This window comes from Salmo salar, unplaced genomic scaffold (assembly GCF_905237065.1).
Source record: "Salmo salar unplaced genomic scaffold, Ssal_v3.1, whole genome shotgun sequence".
NCBI classification, from domain to species: Eukaryota; Metazoa; Chordata; class Actinopteri; order Salmoniformes; family Salmonidae; genus Salmo; species Salmo salar.
In genome coordinates this window covers 784,417-801,809 of record NW_025548099.1, presented here as the reverse complement: position 1 = coordinate 801,809, position 17,393 = coordinate 784,417, and the positions used below count along the sequence as shown (strand labels likewise).

Here is a 17,393-nt window from a genome sequence, read left to right as displayed (position 1 = left end):
TGTGTGTGTGCATGTCCAGAGTGTGTGTGTGTGTGTGTGTGTGTGTGTCCAGTGTGTGTGAGTATGTGCCCAGTGTTTGTGTGTGTGTTCAGTGTGTGTGAGTATGTGCCCAGTGTTTGTGTGTGTGTCCAGTGTGTGTGTCCAGTGTGTGTGTGTGTGTGTGTGTCCAGTGTGTGTGTGTGTGTGTTTAGTTTGTGTGTGTTCAGTGTGTGTGTGTGTGTGTGTTGAGTGTGTGTGTGTTGAGTGTATGTTTATGTGTGTGTCCAGTTTGTGTCCAGTGTGTGTGTGTGTCCAGAATGTCTGTGAGTGTGTGTGCATTTTGTGTCCATTGTGTGTGTGTCCAATTTGTTTCCAGTGTGTGTGTGTGTTGAGTGTGTGTATATCCAGTGTGTGTGTGTGTCCAGTGTGTGTGTGTGTTGAGTGTGTGTATGTTCAGTGTGTGTGTGTGTGTCCAGTGTGTGTGTGTGTGTCCAGTGTGTTGGTGTGTGTGTGTGTGTCCAGTGTGTGTGTGTGTCCAGTGTGTCCAGTGTGTGTGTGTGTCTGTGTCCAGTGTGTGCGTGTGTCCAGTTTGTGTGTGTGTCTAGTGTGTGTATGTGTGTGTGTGTGTGTGTGTGTGTGTGTGTGTGTGTGTGTGTGTGTGTGTGTGTGTGTGTGTGTGTGTGTCCAGTTATTATTTCAGGGACACTGAGTCGCCAACATTATAAACCCTAAATCCTGGACAGAGGGGCTCAGTGAATGTGGAGGTGAATGTGATCAGGTGGGTCAGTGTGTCAGAGGAGGCTCTATAGAAGGACAGAGTGCCGGCTGGCCAGTCCAGATACACTCCTACTCTGTGGGATCTGGAGGAGGGGACGTCTATGGTAGTGGAGTTATTATTATACCAGCTGGAGGAGGGGACGTCTATGGTAGTGGAGTTATTATTGTGACAGGCAGAGTAACTGTTGTCAGAGCAGAACAGACTCCAGGACTTGTCATTGTATCCAAGACAACAGTCCTCAACCCCTCCTCTCCTGCTGATTCCTTTATATGTCACTCCTATACCAGCCCCCATTATCCCACCACTCCACTCTACCTCCCAGTAACAGCGCCCAGTCAGACCCTCTCTACACAGCACCTGTTTAATGTCCTCAAATCTCTCTGGGTGATCAGGATACGGCTGCTCCTCTCTCCTCCATGTCACCTTTCTGTTCTCCTCAGACAGAGAGAGGAGTCTGTTTACTGTGTTTAGGTCCAGTGTGAGATCACAGACATCTGATGGATGAAACCAGACACAATATTAGAAATCATCATCATTCACATTAGAATGTTAACTCACTTTTCACTAATTCATTTAATGTAGATGTTTCTAGGTATCAAAAGGAGAAGTTAAGGTGACTTGAGACTTGTTGAATGATCACATGTTATACTCTATGGTAATATAAAACACACTTATTCACATTAATTACACACACACACACACACACACACACACACACACACACAGTCATATCAACTCTTTGTAAACGTTGGTGTCCCTGATTTGTGCTTCTGTAGAACTACAGATGATATTTAATATGACCAAGTCAGTAATGATGGTGGTCTTTGACTTAACTTGAATTAAGACTTATTCTTAGTCATATTCTTCACAGCAGTCAACACTCACATTTTCTAAGTCCAGGTTTCATTCTGTTCTCTCCACCATGTTCCACACTGTAGCGGTAAGCAGAAGAACAGACAGTCATTGAGGGATACACCTGAACACACACACACACACACACACACACACACACACACACACACTGGACTCACACACACACTGGACTCACACACACACTGGACTCACACACACACTGGACACACACACACACACACACTGGACTCACACACACACACACACTGGACTCACACACACACACACACTGGACTCACACACACACACACTGGACTCACACACACACACACTGGACTCACACACACACACACACACACATGGACTCACACACACACACACACTGGACTCACACACACACACACTGGACTCACACACACACACACACACTGGACTCACACACACACACACACACTGGACTCACACACACACACACACACTGGACTCACACACACACACACACACTGGACTCACACACACACACACACACTGGACTCACACACACACACACACACTGGACACACACACACACACTGGACACACACACACACACTGGACACACACACACACACTGGACACACACACACACACACACACTGGACACAAACACGCACTGGTCAAGCGTTGGTAAGAGCATTTTCAGTGTTTGTGTCCAGTGTGTGTGTGTGAGTCCAGTGTGTGTGTGTGAGTCCAGTGTGTGTGTGTCCAGTGTGTGTGTGTGTGTGTGTGAGTGTGTGTGTCCAGTGTGTGTGTGTGTCCTGTGAGTGTGTGTGTGTGTGTGTCCTGTGAGTGTGTGTGTGTGTGTGTGTGTCCTGTGAGTGTGTGTGTGTGTGTGTGTGTCCTGTGAGTGTGTGTGTGTGTGTGTGTGTGTCCTGTGAGTGTGTGTGTGTGTGTCCTGTGTGTTCTGTGAGTGTGTGTTCTGTGAGTGTGTGTGTGTGTGTGTGTGTGTCCTGTGAGTGTGTGTGTGTGTGTGTGTCCTGTGAGTGTGTGTGTGTGTGTGTGTCCTGTGAGTGTGTGTGTGTGTGTGTCCTGTGAGTGCGTGTGTGTGTGTGTCCTGTGAGTGCGTGTGTGTGTGTGTCCTGTGAGTGCGTGTGTGTGTGTGTCCTGTGAGTGCGTGTGTGTGTGTGTGTGTCCTGTGAGTGTGTGTGTGTGTCCTGTGAGTGTGTGTGTGTGTGTCCTGTGAGTGTGTGTGTGTGTGTCCTGTGAGTGTGTGTGTGTGTGTGTCCTGTGAGAGTGTGTGTGTGTGTGTCCTGTGAGAGTGTGTGTGTGTGTCCTGTGAGTGTGTGTGTGTGTGTGTATGTCCTGTGAGTGTGTGTGTGTCCTGTGAGTGTGTGTGTGTGTGTCCTGTGAGTGTGTGTGTGTCCTGTGAGTGTGTGTGTGTCCTGTGAGTGTGTGTGTGTCCTGTGAGTGTGTGTGTGTCCTGTGAGTGTGTGTGTGTGTGTGTCCTGTGAGAGTGTGTGTGTGTGTCCTGTGTGTCCTGTGTGTGTGTCCTGTGTGTGTCCTGTGTGTCCTGTGTGTGTGTCCTGTGTGTGTGTGTGTGTGTCCTGTGTGTGTGTGTGTGTGTGTGTGTGTCCTGTGAGTGTGTGTGTCCTGTGAGTGTCCTGTGAGTGTGTGTGTGTGTCCTGTGAGTGTGTGTGTGTGTGTCCTGTGAGTGTGTGTGTGTGTGTGTGTGTGTGTGTGTGTGTGTGTCCTGTGAATGTGTGTGTGTGTCCTGTGAATGTGTGTGTGTGAGTGTGTGTGTGTGTCCTGTGTGTGTGTCCTATGTGTGTGTGTGTGTGTGTCCAGTGTGTGTGAGAGTCCAGTGTGTGTGAGAGTCCAGTGTGTGTGTGTGTGTGTGTGTGTGTGTGTGTGTTCAGTGTGAAAGACACACAGGACACACACACACAGGACACGGACACACAGGACACGGACACACACAGGACACGGACACACTGGACACACACACTGGACACACACACACGACACACACACACACACACACACACACACACACACATATAACTTTGTCCAAGTGGTGGTCAGAATGTTTGTCTTAACTAGCCTGAAAAGTCAAACATGTCTGATATGAACATTGACATAAATCCTCTACATACTTGAGTTTCTCCAGTCTGCAGTGTGGATCCTCCAGTCCAGCAGAGAGCAGTCTGACTCCTGAGTCTCCTGGGTGATTGTAGCTCAGGTCCAGCTCTCTCAGGTGTGAGGGGTTTGACCTCAGAGCTGAGACCAGAGAAGCACAGCCTTCCTCTGTGACTCCACAGCCTGACAGCCTGCAAAGAGTCAAATCATATTAAAATCACACTGCTATGCTTTGGTGGTGAAAATAGAAGCAGTATATTTTTATTATGTTACCCCACTCTTCCACCAAGGCACCTGCAAGTTCCTGGACATTTCTGGGGGGGAATGGCCCTAGCCCTCACCCTCCGATCCAACAGGTCCCAGATGTGCTCAATGGGACTGAGATTTCGGGCTCTTCGCTGGCCATGGCAGAACACTGACATTCCTGTCTTGCAGGAAATCACGCACAGAACATGCTGTATGGCTGGTGGCATTGTCATGCTGGAGGGTCATGTCAGGATGAGCCTGCAGGAAGGGTACCACATGAGAGAGGAGGATGTCTTCCCTGTAACGCACATCGTTGAGATTGCCTGCAATGACAACAAGCTCAGTCCGGTGATGCTGTAACACACTGCCCCAGACCATGACGGACCCTCCACCTCCAAATCGATCCCGCTCCAGAGTACAGGCCTCCGTGTAACGCTCATTCCTGCGACGATAAACGCGAATCCGACCATCACCCCTGGTGAGCCAAAACCTCGACTCGTCAATGAAGAGCACTTTTTGCCAGTCCTGTCTGGTCCAGCGATGGTGGGTTTGTGCCCATAGGTGACGTTGTTGCCGGTGATGTCTGGTGAGGACCTGCCTTACAACAGGCCTACAAACCCTCAGCCCAGCCTCTCTCAGCCTATTGAGGACAGTCTGAGCACTGATGGAGGGATTGTGCATTCCTGGTGTAACTCGGGCAGTTGTTGCCATCCTGTACCTGTCCCGCAGGTGTGATGTTCAGATGTACCGATCCTGCGCAGGTGTTGTTACACATGGTCTGCCACTGTGAGGACGAACAGCTGTCCGTCCTGTCTCCCTGTAGCGCTGTCTTAGGCGTCTCATAGTACGGACATTGCAATTTATTGCCCTGGCCACATTTGCAGTCCTCATGCCTCCTTGCAGCATGCCTAATGCACGTTCACACAGATGAGCAGGGACTCTAGGCATCTTTCTTTGGGTGTTTTTCAGAGTCAGTAGAAAGGCCTCTTTAGTGTCCTAAGTTATCATAACTGTGACCTTCATTGCCTACCGTCTGTAAGCTGTTAGTGTCTTAAGGACCATTCCACAGGTGCATGTTCATTAATTGTTTATGGTTCATTGAACAAGCATGGGGAAACAGTGCTTAAACCCTTTTCAATAAAGATCTGTGAAGTTATTTTGATTTTTACGAATTATCTTTGAAAGACAGGGTCCTGAAAAAGGGATGTTTCTTTTTTTGCTGAGTTTAGATGCCGAAAGTGCTTTCATATCTAAAACGGTAAAAAATACAGTCTTGGCCAAAAGTTTTGAGAATGACACAAATATTAATTTTCACAAAGTCTGCTGCCCCAGTTTGTATGCTGGCAATTTGCGTATACTCGAGAATGTTATGAAGAGTGATCAGATCAATTGCAAATAATTGCCAAGTTTCTCTTTGCCATGCAAATGAACTGAATCCCCCAAAAACATTGCCACAAAAGGACCAGCTGACATCATGTCAGTGATTCTCTCGGTAACACAGGTGTGAGGCTGGAGATCACTCTGTCATGCTGATTGAGTTCGAATAACAGACTGGAAGCTTCAAAAGGAGGGTGGTGCTTGGAATCATTGTTCTCCCTCTGTCAACCATGGTTACCTGCAAGGAAACACGTGTCATCATCATTGCTTTGCACAAAAAGGGCTTCACAGGCAAGGATATTGCTGCCAGTAAGATTGCACCTAAATCAACCATTTATTGGATCATCAAGAACTTCAAGGAGAGCGGTTCAATTGTTGTGAAGAAGGCTTCAGGGCGCCCAAGAAAGTCCAGCAAACGCCAGGACCGTCTCCTAAAGTTGATTCAGCTGCGGGATCGGGGCACCACCAGTACAGAGCTTGCTCAGGAATGGCAGCAGGCAGGTGTGAGTTTTTCGGAGGATGGCCTGGTGTCAAGAAGGGCAGCAAAGAAGCCACTTCTCTCCAGGAAAAACATCAGGGACAGACTGATATTCTGAAAAAGGTACAGGGATTGGATTGCTGAGGACTGGGGTAAAGTCATTTTCTCTGATGAATCCCCTTTCCGATTGTTTGGGGCATCCGGAAAAAGCTTGTCCGGAGAAGGCAAGGTGAGCGCTACCATCAGTCCTGTGTCATGCCAACAGTAAAGCATCCTGAGACCATTCATGTGTGGGGTTGCTTCTCAGCCAAGGGAGTGGGCTCACTCACAATTTTGCCTAAGAACACAGCCATGAATAAAGAATGGTACCAACACATCCTCCGAGAGCAACTTCTCCCAACCAGTCAGGAACAGTTTGGTGACGAACAATGCCTTTTCCAGCATGATGGAGCACCTTGCCATAAGGCAAAAGTGATAACTAAGTGGCTCTGGGAACAAAACATCGATATTTTGGGTCCATGGCCAGGAAACTCCCCAGACCTTAATCCCATTGAGAACTTGTGGTCAATCCTCAAGAGGCAGGTGGACAAACAAAAACCCACAAATTCCGACAAACTCCAAGCATTGATTATGCAAGAATGGGCTGCCATCAGTCAGGATGTGGCCCAGAAGTTAATTGACAGCATGCCAGGGCAGATTGCAGAGGTCTTGGAAAAGAATGGTCAGCACTGCAAATATTGACTCATTGCTTCAACTTCATATGATTGTCAATAAAAGCCTTTGACACTTATGAAATGCTTGTAATTATACTTCAGTATTCCATAGTAACATCTGACAAAAATATCTAAAGACACTGAAGCAGCAGACTTTGTGAAAATTAATATTTGTGTCATTCTCAAAACTTGTGGCCACGACTGTATATGTATGAACACCTTTAAACAAAAGGTGACGTTCTGTACTGTCACCTAATATCCAACATTCTATCTCAAATCCAAAATGCTGGAGCATAGCACCAAATGTAAAACTGTAAGCTTCACTGTCCAAACACATATGGTGTGGACTATGTGTGTCTGGTAAACACATGTGGATCTGGTGAACAGTTATCACTTGTTGACCACCTACAGGAATACTGACCTCAGAGTCTCCAGTTTACAGTGGGGATTCCCCAGTCCAGCAGAGAGCAGCTTCACTCCTGAATCCTTCAGGTCATTGTTACTCAGGTCTAGCTCTCTCAGGTGTGAGGGGTTTGACCTCAGAGCTGAGACCAGAGAATCACAGCCTTCCTCTGTGACTCCACAGCCTGACAGCCTGCAAAGAGTCAAATCATATTAAAATCACACTGCTATGCTTTGGTGGTGAAAATAGTGGCAGTATCATTTTTCAACATATTCAGATATCAGTGTCCTGGAAACCTTTCATATCTATTCGTAAATGAATGTATCATCATTAAAAATGACAAATTATCAAAGTTTTGCCTGCAGATAGAAACATGTATAATACAAATATTTGAGTAGACTGACCAGACCAGTTTAAAAGCAGTATCAGTCAAAAGACAGACAGTGAGGTATCAGATTTAGATTGTATTGAGTATACAGTCCACACATATCTATTTTGACAGTGAAGATAACATTTTAAATGTGGCTCTAAACTCCAACATTTTGGATTTCACATCAAATGTTTCATATGAGGTGACAGTATATAATGTCACCTTTTATTTGAGGATATTTTAATACATACAGTTGAAGTCAGAAGTTTACATATACCTTAGCCAAATGCATTTAAACTCAATTTTTACAATTCCTGACATTTAATCCTAGTAAAAATCCCCTGTGTTAGGTCAGTTAGGATCACCACTTTATTTTAAGAATGTGAAATGTCAGAATAATAGTAGAGAAAATGATTAATTTCAGCTTTTATTTCTTTCATCACATTCCCAGTGGGTCAGAAGTTTACATACACTCAATTAGTATTTGGTAGCATTGCCTTTAAATGGTTTAACTTGGGTCAAACGTTTCAGGTAGCCTTCCACAAGCTTCCCACAACAAGTTGGGTGAATTTTGGCCCATTCCTCCTGACAGAGCTGGTGTAACTGAGTCAGGTTTGTAGGCCTCTTGCTCGCACACGCTTTTTCAGTTCTGCCCACAAATTTTCTATAGGATTGAGGTCAAGGTTTTGTGATGGCCACTCCAATACCTTGACTTTGTTGTCCTTAATTCATTTTGCCACAACTTTGGAAGTATGCTTGGGGTCATTGTCCATTTGGAAGACCCATTTGTGACCAAGCTTTAACTTCCTGACTGATGTCTCGAGATGTTGCTTCAATATTTCCACAATTTTCCTCCCTCATGATGCCATCTATTTTGTGAAGTGCGCCAGTCCCTCCTGCATCAAAGCACCCCCACAACATGATGCTGCCACCGCCGTGCTTCACAGTTGGGATGGTATGATGGCTGTGTGGTCCCATGGTGTTTAGACTTGCATACTATTGATTGAACGTATTACCTTCAGGCGTTTGGAAATTGCTCCCAAGGATGAAGCAGACTTGTGGAGGTCTACAATTTTTTTTTCTGAGATTTTGGCTGATTCGTTTTCATTTTCCCATGATGTCAAGCAAAGAGGCACTGAGTTTGAAGGTAGGCCTTGAAATACATCCAAATTATGTCAATTAGTCTATCAGATGCTTCTAAAGCCATGACATAATTTTCTGGAATTTTCCAAGCTGTTTAAAGGCACAGTCAACTTAGTCTATGTAAACTTCTGACCCACTGGAATTGTGATACAGTGAATTATAAGTGAAATAATCTGTCTGTAATCAATTGTTTCAAAAATTACTTGTGTCATGCACAAAGTAGATGTCCTAACCGACTTTCCAAAACTATATAGTTTGTTAACAAGAAATTTGTGGAGAGGTTCAAAAACACGTTTTAATGACTCCAACCTAAGTGTATGTACACTTCCGACTTCAACTGTATGTGATTGACGATTAAAAATTAAATTCTGATGATGCCATGATTAAGAAAAATCATGAATAAATCATGAATCTGAATGAGTGAGAAAGTTAAGAGGCTAAAACAAAACATGCTAACCTCTCACCATTACCAATAACAGAGGCTACAACAAAACATGCTAACCTCTCACCATTACCAATAACAGAGGATACAACAAAACATGCTAACCTCTCACCATTACCAATAACAGAGACTACAACAAAACATGCTAACCTCTCACCATTACCAATAACAGAGGCTACAACAAAACATGCTAACCTCTCACCATTACCAATAGCAGAGGCTACAACAAAACATGCTAACCTCTCACCATTACCAATAGCAGAGGCTACAACAAAACATGCTAACCTCTCACCATTACCAATAACAGAGGCTACAACAAAACATGCTAACCTCTCACCATTAGCAATAACAGAGGATACAACAAAACATGCTAACCTCTCACCATTACCAATAACAGAGGCTACAACAAAACATACTAACCTCTCACCATTACCAATAAGAGAGGCTACAACAAAACATGCTAACCTCTCACATTACAAATAACAGAGGCTACAACAAAACATGCTAACCTCTCACCATTACCAATAACAGAGGCTACAACAAAACAGCTAACATCTCACCATTACCAATTACAGAGACTACAACAAAACATGCTAACCTCTCACCACTACCAATAACAGAGGCTACAACAAAACATGCTAACCTCTCACCATTACCAATAACAGAGACTACAACAAAACATGCTAACCTCTCACCACTACCAATAACAGAGGCTACAACAAAACATGCTAACCTCTCACCATTACCAATAACAGAGGCTACAACAAAACATGCTAACCTCTCACCATTACCAATAACAGAGGCTACAACAAAACATGCTAACCTCTCACCATTACCAATAACAGAGGATACAACAAAACATGCTAACCTCTAACCATTACCAATAACAGAGGCTACAACAAAACATGCTAACCTCTCACCATTACCAATAACAGAGGATACAACAAAACATGCTAACCTCTCACCATTACCAATAACAGAGACTACAACAAAACATGCTAACCTCTCACCATTACCAATAACAGAGGCTACAACAAAACATGCTAACCTCTCACCATTACCAATAACAGAGGCTACAACAAAACATGCTAACCTCTCACCATTACCAATAACAGAGGCTACAACAAAACATGCTAACCTCTCACCATTACCAATAACAGAGGCTACAACAAAACATGCTAACCTCTCACCATTACCAATAACAGAGGCTACAACAAAACATGCTAACCTCTCACCATTACCAATAACAGAGGCTACAACAAAACATGCTAACCTCTCACCATTACCAATAACAGAGGATACAACAAAACATGCTAACCTCTAACCATTACCAATAACAGAGGCTACAACAAAACATGCTAACCTCTCACCATTACCAATAACAGAGGCTACAACAAAACATGCTAACCTCTCACCATTACCAATAACAGAGGCTACAACAAAACATGCTAACCTCTCACCATTACCAATAACAGAGGCTACAACAAAACATGCTAACCTCTCACCATTACCAATAACAGAGGGGGTTTGATCTTTGTTAGTAGAATCACAAGCCTCACTGCAGGTGTCAGGAATCCCGCTTCCTGAGTCTGTTTCTGCCTGAGCTGACTGTTTTCTGTTTGGAGTCTAAGGTTGCGTTCAGAAACCTATCTGGTTGCTAGGCAACGAAGTTAGGTGGGAGATCTAGTGATATTATTACCCTATCTGGTTGCCAGGCGACGAAGTTAGGCGGGAGATCTAGTGATATTATTACCCTGTCTGGTTGCCAGGCGACGAAGTTAGGCGGGAGATCTAGTGATTACCCTACACCTGCATCTCATCAACCTTCTGCACACCTGGTCCTGATCATCACCTCTTCATAAGCCCTGAGCTGACATCCATTCCCTGCTGGATCGTTAGCAACGAACAGCCTCATGTTTCCTGAGCTAGTCTTGTTGTTTTGTTCTTGTTACTGGTTACTCCCCCCCGTTTACTCTGTCTACAGTCATCCTCCCGGAACATTCAACTCCCTTGCCTGGCCGTCGGTGGATACAGTGACGTCATTGAATCCTCCCATCTACTCTCATCAACTCACCTCCGCTTCCGTCTCCTGGATCACTCAAATTACACATCAAGACTACCAATAAATACTCACCTTCATTTTACTCACCTTGTCCTGGTCTGCTTCTGGGTTCTGTCTTAGAGAAACGTGACAGCAGGCATGGAATATGGGACAACATGCTAAACTTATGACTACTTTAATACACTATAAGTAATATGTCCGAATAATTACGACTTTTTCAAATGGGAGAACTACATGCATAAAGTACTTTCATATCTGATAATACTGACCTCAGAGTCTCCAGTTTACAGTGGGGATTCCCCAGTACAGCAGAGAGCAGCTTCACTCCTGAATCCTTCAGGTCATTGTTACTCAGGTCCAGCTCTCTCAGGTGTGAGGGGTTTGACCTCAGAGCTGAGACCAGAGAATCACAGCCTTCCTCTGTGACTCCACAGCCTGACAGCCTGCAAAGAGTCTAATCATATTAAAACCACACTGCTATTCTTTGGAGACAAAGAGATCATGACTTCAAACACATTGTTAATTTAGTGTAGAAGGACAATGGCAGATGCATTTGGTTAATTCTCCCCAAACAACATATAGATTCTTCTTCTGTCTCCTAGAATTGTATGGTCATATTGTTATACTATACTAATGTGAAAATCAATGCATTTATTCAATGTTTTCAATATAATATTATACACATATTATAATGCATATTTTTCTTTAACCTGAATATTTCTTCCTGATGAATACTTCTTATATGTCATTTTATGTACTCACAGAACAGCTCTGGAGGCTTTGACCACTGGCAGCATGCTCAGAAGACCTTTCTCTGATCTGGAGTATTTCTTCAGGTCAAACACATCCAGCTCCTTTTCTGAAGTCAGCAACACAAAGACCAGAGCTGACCACTGTGCAGGTGACAGGTTGGGTTTTGAGACACTTCCTGAGCTCAGGTAGCTTTGGATCTCCTCCACTAGAGAATGGTCATTCAGTTCATTCAGACAGTGGAACAGATTGATGCTCCTCTCTGGAGAGAGATTCTCCCTGATCTTCTCCTTGATGTACTTGACTGTTTTTTCATGGGTCTTTGAGCTACTTCTTGTCTTTGTCAGTAGACCTCGTAAGTGCTTCTGATTGGACTTCAGTGAGAGTCCCAGAAGGAAGCGGAGGAACAGGTCCAGGTTTCCCGTCTCACTGTGTAAGGCTTTATCCACAGCACTTTTGTAGAAAGAAACTTCAGACTTGTCTCTGAACAGCGCAGAAAGGTTCCTGGACGTTGATTGCGGTTCGGCCATTAGATTCTCATTGTTGTTGATGAATGAGAGGAACACATATACAGCAGCCAGAAACTCCTGAATGCTCAGATGAACGAAGCAGTACACCTTGTCCTGGTACAGCGAAAATTCCTCTTTAAAGAGCTGTGTGCACAATCCTGAGTACACCGAGGCTTCATTGACATCAATGCCAGCCTCTTTCAGGTCTTCTTCATAGAAAATCAGATTGCCATTCACAAGCTGTTGAAAAGCCAGTTTTCCCAGTGACAGAATGCTCTCTTTATTCCAGTGTGGACCTGTCTCTTCTTTCCCAAGATACTTTTCATTCTTCTGTTTGGTATGAAACACCACAAGGTGTGTGTACATCTCAGTCAGAGTCTTGGGCATCTCTTCTCTCTTAAGTTTCAGCAGGTTTTCAAGGACTGTTGCAGAAATCCAACAGAAGACTGGAATGTGGCACATGATGTGGAGGCTCCTTGATGTCTTTATGTGTGAGATGATTCTGTTGGCCAGGTCCTCATCGCTGAATCTCTTCCTGAAGTACTCCTCCTTCTGTGGGTCATTGAACCCTCGTACCTCTGTCACCTGGTCAACACACTCTGAAGGGATCCTATTGGCTGCTGCAGGTCGGGTAGTTATCCAGAGGAGAGCAGAGGAAAGCAGATTTCCCTTGATGAGATTTGTCAGCAGAACATCCACTGAGGTTGACTCTGTGACGTCACAACAGATCTCGTTCTTCTGGAAGTCTAGGGGCAGTCGGCACTCATCCAGACCATCAAAGATGAACAGAACTTTGTACTTGTTGTAGATGGAGATTCTTGATTGTTTGGTTTCCATTGAGAAGTGATTAAGAAGTTCAATGAAAGTGTGTTTGTCCTCTTTCATCAAATTCAGCTCCCGAAAAGGGAATGAAAACACAAATTGAACATCCTGATTTGCTTTTCCTTCAGCCCAGTCCAGAATGAACTTCTGCACAGAGACTGTTTTTCCAATGCCAGCAACTCCCTTTGTCAGCACAGTTCTGATACGTTTGTCTTGTCCAGTTAAGGGTTTGAAGATGTCGTTACATTTGATTGCAGTCTCTGGTCTTGCTTGTTTCCTGGTTGTTGTCTCAATCTGTCTCAGCTCATGTTCATTATTGACCTGTCCTGTTCCACCCTCTGTGATGTAGAGCTCTGTGTAGATCTTATTGAGAAGTGTTGGGTTTCCTTGTTTAGCGATTCCCTCAAATACACATTGAAACTTCTTCTTTAGATTAGATTTGAGTTCACGTTGGCAAATCACAGCAAGCTCATCTGAATCTAGAAATAACACAGAGGATATTAATATTACATCTGTTTTAATGTCTACAGTATTGAAGGACTGTTAAAGTTTTTAAATAATAATTTATTCTCTTAACTGACTGTATAAATGTGTAAATGTTTTCTTAATGCATTCCAGACTGGTGTGACTGATTATATTATTATTGGTGTTATTGATGGTATTATTAATGTTGTCTCTCTCTGTCTCTGTCTCTCTCTCTCTAAATTAATCAACACAACACATCCCTTCTGCTACTTGATGAGGCCACTAGGTGTTGTGTTAAGGCTGATACAATATCATTGAGTTACACAGCTACTTTAGCTGTACTTTAGCCACAGCTTTTAAATGTTATAAAACATCATTCAACATGAGGCAGACAGATCTTACATTTCTCCAGTGTGTCAGCGAGCTCCTTCTGGTTCATTTTCCTCAGGACGTGCAGTGTGATCTTCAGAGCTCCCTCTCTGGCACTGCTCTCCTGCTTCTCATCTTCAGCATCCACCACTTCCTCATCCTGCTTCTGACTCTCAAAGCATTCTGGGAGTTCTGGACTAAGAATCCTCTTGAACATCTTCAGCTCGTTCTTCACAAATGTCATAATTTTCTCTTCAAGCAACTAAAATAAATCAAGTAAATAAGTTAAGCAAGAGAAGAAATGCTTTCTCATTAACACATTAATGAATAATTGACAGATCAACTTTACTTGAGGTAAACAAAAACAAAAGTACATAACAGGATCACATACACTGAATATGGAGTCCAGGTCTGTTTGATGACTCTGGGAAGACTGACCACTGAGAATCTCTGACTCTGATCTCTCATGTTGGTTTCTGTGGACAGAACATGAGATTACATCTCCTCATCCAGGAGTACACACACACACACACACACACACACACACACACACACACACACACACACACACACACACACACACACACACACACACACACACACACACACAAGGGAATGTTGTGTTTGTTTAACATTATTTTAGGACTATGAAAATGGACAGTATTAGCCTATGGATTATGAAAACAACCAAAAGAAAATGTGAAAATGGGAGAGGAGAAATGACTAGAGACAGTGTTGTTTAACTCACTGACCATGACCCATGAGTTCTTCTTACCTTTGTTCAGTAGAAAAGTCTCCCTCTCTAAAGGATATAGGAAGATTCATAGACAGGTCACTCTTCATGGACACACAGCTGGGTATAGGGGAGGCTGGTCTCTCCTGCTTGATTGGACTTCAACACAACAGAGACAAACATTACATCTCTCATCTACTCTGATCTCAGATGGGAAACATAAGAAGAGTTCCAAAACGCAACATATCACTTTACAGAAATGAGCTTTTATTGTTTAATGAAATTATGTATTAATTATTACATCTCTCACAGACAAGGATTTGTTTAAAATCTATCACTTGATGGTTTCATTTCAGAGAGACAAAAATCATGTTTTTTCTTGCAAAATGCTATATACCTCACTCTCAAATGTGACCGACCGGCTCAATTTGGTAATTAACTAAATAACTACATATATAGTGATTTTGGTTTATGTCAGTTTAATTGTTTGTTATGGTATAAGTTGTTATTTTATGATTGTAAGTGATACAATTAACTAGTAATTCTCAGTAATTACTACTTTAGTAAGGAATAACACATTTTTTCAGTACTACTGCAGTTGCTAAATAATTCCAATAGATGGGAACATAAGACCACAATGACATTTCAGAATATTAGTTTAGTTTTCTCCCTGGATACACCACCACTCCCCGCGCTTCCTGCAGAACCCCTGCAGTACCTCTGCAGACCCCGGATTGAGAACCCCTGATTTAGCAGATGCTCTTATCCAGAGAGATTTACAGTAAGTGCATTCACCTTAAGATAGCTATTTATTTAGGAAATAAACTTAATGAATTATTCATAAAATTGTTATCTCACCTCTTAGCTTTGGTGTCATGTCCCCCAGAGAGATGCATTTTGGAGGCAGGGGCCCCCTCCTCTCTCTCCCCAGAGAGACTCATTTTAGAGCACTGACCCCTGTAAACAGAGATCCAGCATGTTGGTTGTGGTTAACACAGTGACAACTAAACAGAGATCCAGCATGTTGGTTGTGGTTAACACAGTGACAACTAAACAGAGATCCAGCATGTTGGTTGTGGTTAACACAGTAACAACTAAACAGAGATCCAGCATGTTGGTTGTGGTTTACACAGTGACAACTAAACAGAGATCCAGCATGTTGGTTGTGGTTAACACAGTGACAACTAAACAGAGATCCAGCATGTTGGTTGTGGTTAACACAGTGACAACTAAACAGAGATCCAGCATGTTGGTTGTGGTTAACACAGTGACAACTAAACAGAGATCCAGCATGTTGGTTGTGGTTAACACAGTAACAACTAAACAGAGATCCAGCATGTTGGTTGTGGTTAACACAGAGACAACTAAACAGAGATCCAGCATGTTGGTTGTGGTTAACACAGTGACAACTAAACAGAGATCCAGCATGTTGGTTGTGCTTAACACAGTGACAACTAAACAGAGATCCAGCATGTTGGTTGTGGTTAACACAGTGACAACTAAACAGAGATCCAGCATGTTGGTTGTGGTTAACTCAGTGACAACTAAACAGAGATCCAGCATGTTGGTTGTGGTTAACACAGTGACAACTAAACAGAGATCCAGCATGTTGGTTGTGGTTAACACAGTGACAACTAAACAGAGATCCAGCATGTTGGTTGTGGTCAACACTGTGAAAACTAAACAGAGATCCAGCATGTTGGTTGTGGTTAACACAGTGACAACTAATAATTGTATTCATTATCTCTTAGAAATAAAACAGTTTACTAACAGACACATCCAAACAGTCAGGTGATTTAATGTAATTACTTTTTCTAGCCCAATGACTACTCAAAACCCTCCCACAAGGCCTGAAAACTAACTAATAGCCCCTGATAGGCCTACATCTTATTCTGGGGCGGCAGGTAGCCTTGTGGTTAGAGCGTTGGGGCGGCAGGTAGCCTAGTGGTTAGAGCGATAGGTAGCCTAGTGGTGAGAGCGTTAGGTAGCCTAGTGGTTAGAGCGTTAGGTAACCTAGTGGTTAGAGCGTTAGGTAGCCTAGTGGTTAGAGCGTTAGGTAGCCTAGTGGTTAGAGCGTTGGGGCGGTAGGTAGCCTAGTGGTTAGAGCGTTAGGGAGCCTAGTGGTTAGAGTGTAGGGGCGGCAGGTAGTCTAGTGGTTAGAGGGTTGGGGTGGCAGGTAGCCTAGTGGTTAGAGGGGGGGCGGCAGGTAGCCTAGTGGTTAGAGCGTTGAGGCGGCAGGTAGCCTAGTGGTTAGAGCGTTGGAGCGGCAGGTAGCCTAGTGGTTAGAGCGTTGGGGCGGCAGGTAGCCTAGTGGTTAGAGCGTTGGGGCGTCAGTTTGCCTAGTGGTTAGAGTGGAGGGGCGGCAGGTAGCCTAGTGGTTAGAACGTTGGAGCGGCAGGTAGCCTAGTGGTTAGAGCGTTGGAGCGGCAGGTAGCCTAGTGGTTAGAGCGTTGGAGCGGCAGGTAGCCTAGTGGTTAGATCGTTGGAGCGGCAGGTAGCCTAGTGGTTAGAGGGGGGACGGCAGGTAGCCTAGTGGTTAGAGCGTTGGGGTGGCAGGTAGCCTAGTGGTTAGAGCGTTGGGGCGGCAGGTAGCCTAGTGGTTAGAGCGTTGGGGCGGCAGGTAGCCTAGTGGTTAGAGCGTTGGGGTGGCAGGTAGCCTAGTGGTTAGAGTGTTGGGGTGGCAGGTAGCCTAGTGGTTAGAGCGTTGGGGCGGCAGGTAGCCTAGTGGTTAGAGCGTTGGGGCGGCAGGTAGCCTAGTGGTTAGAGCGTTGGGGTGGCAGGTAGCCT

General features: G+C 44.2%; 1 protein-coding gene across 1 annotated transcript; it reads right to left on the bottom strand.

The window, feature by feature from the left end:
• Positions 1-594: 594 nt before the first annotated feature.
• LOC123732651 (NLR family CARD domain-containing protein 3-like) lies at positions 595-14,126 on the bottom strand (the record flags this gene model as incomplete). Its single annotated transcript, XM_045711922.1, has 5 exons — positions 595-1,240; positions 7,010-7,133; positions 11,228-11,401; positions 11,721-13,512; positions 13,907-14,126. Coding segments are annotated over 5 exons (2,880 nt in total), but the record flags the coding sequence as incomplete, so codon positions are not given.
• Between the last annotated feature and the right edge of the window lie 3,267 nt (positions 14,127-17,393).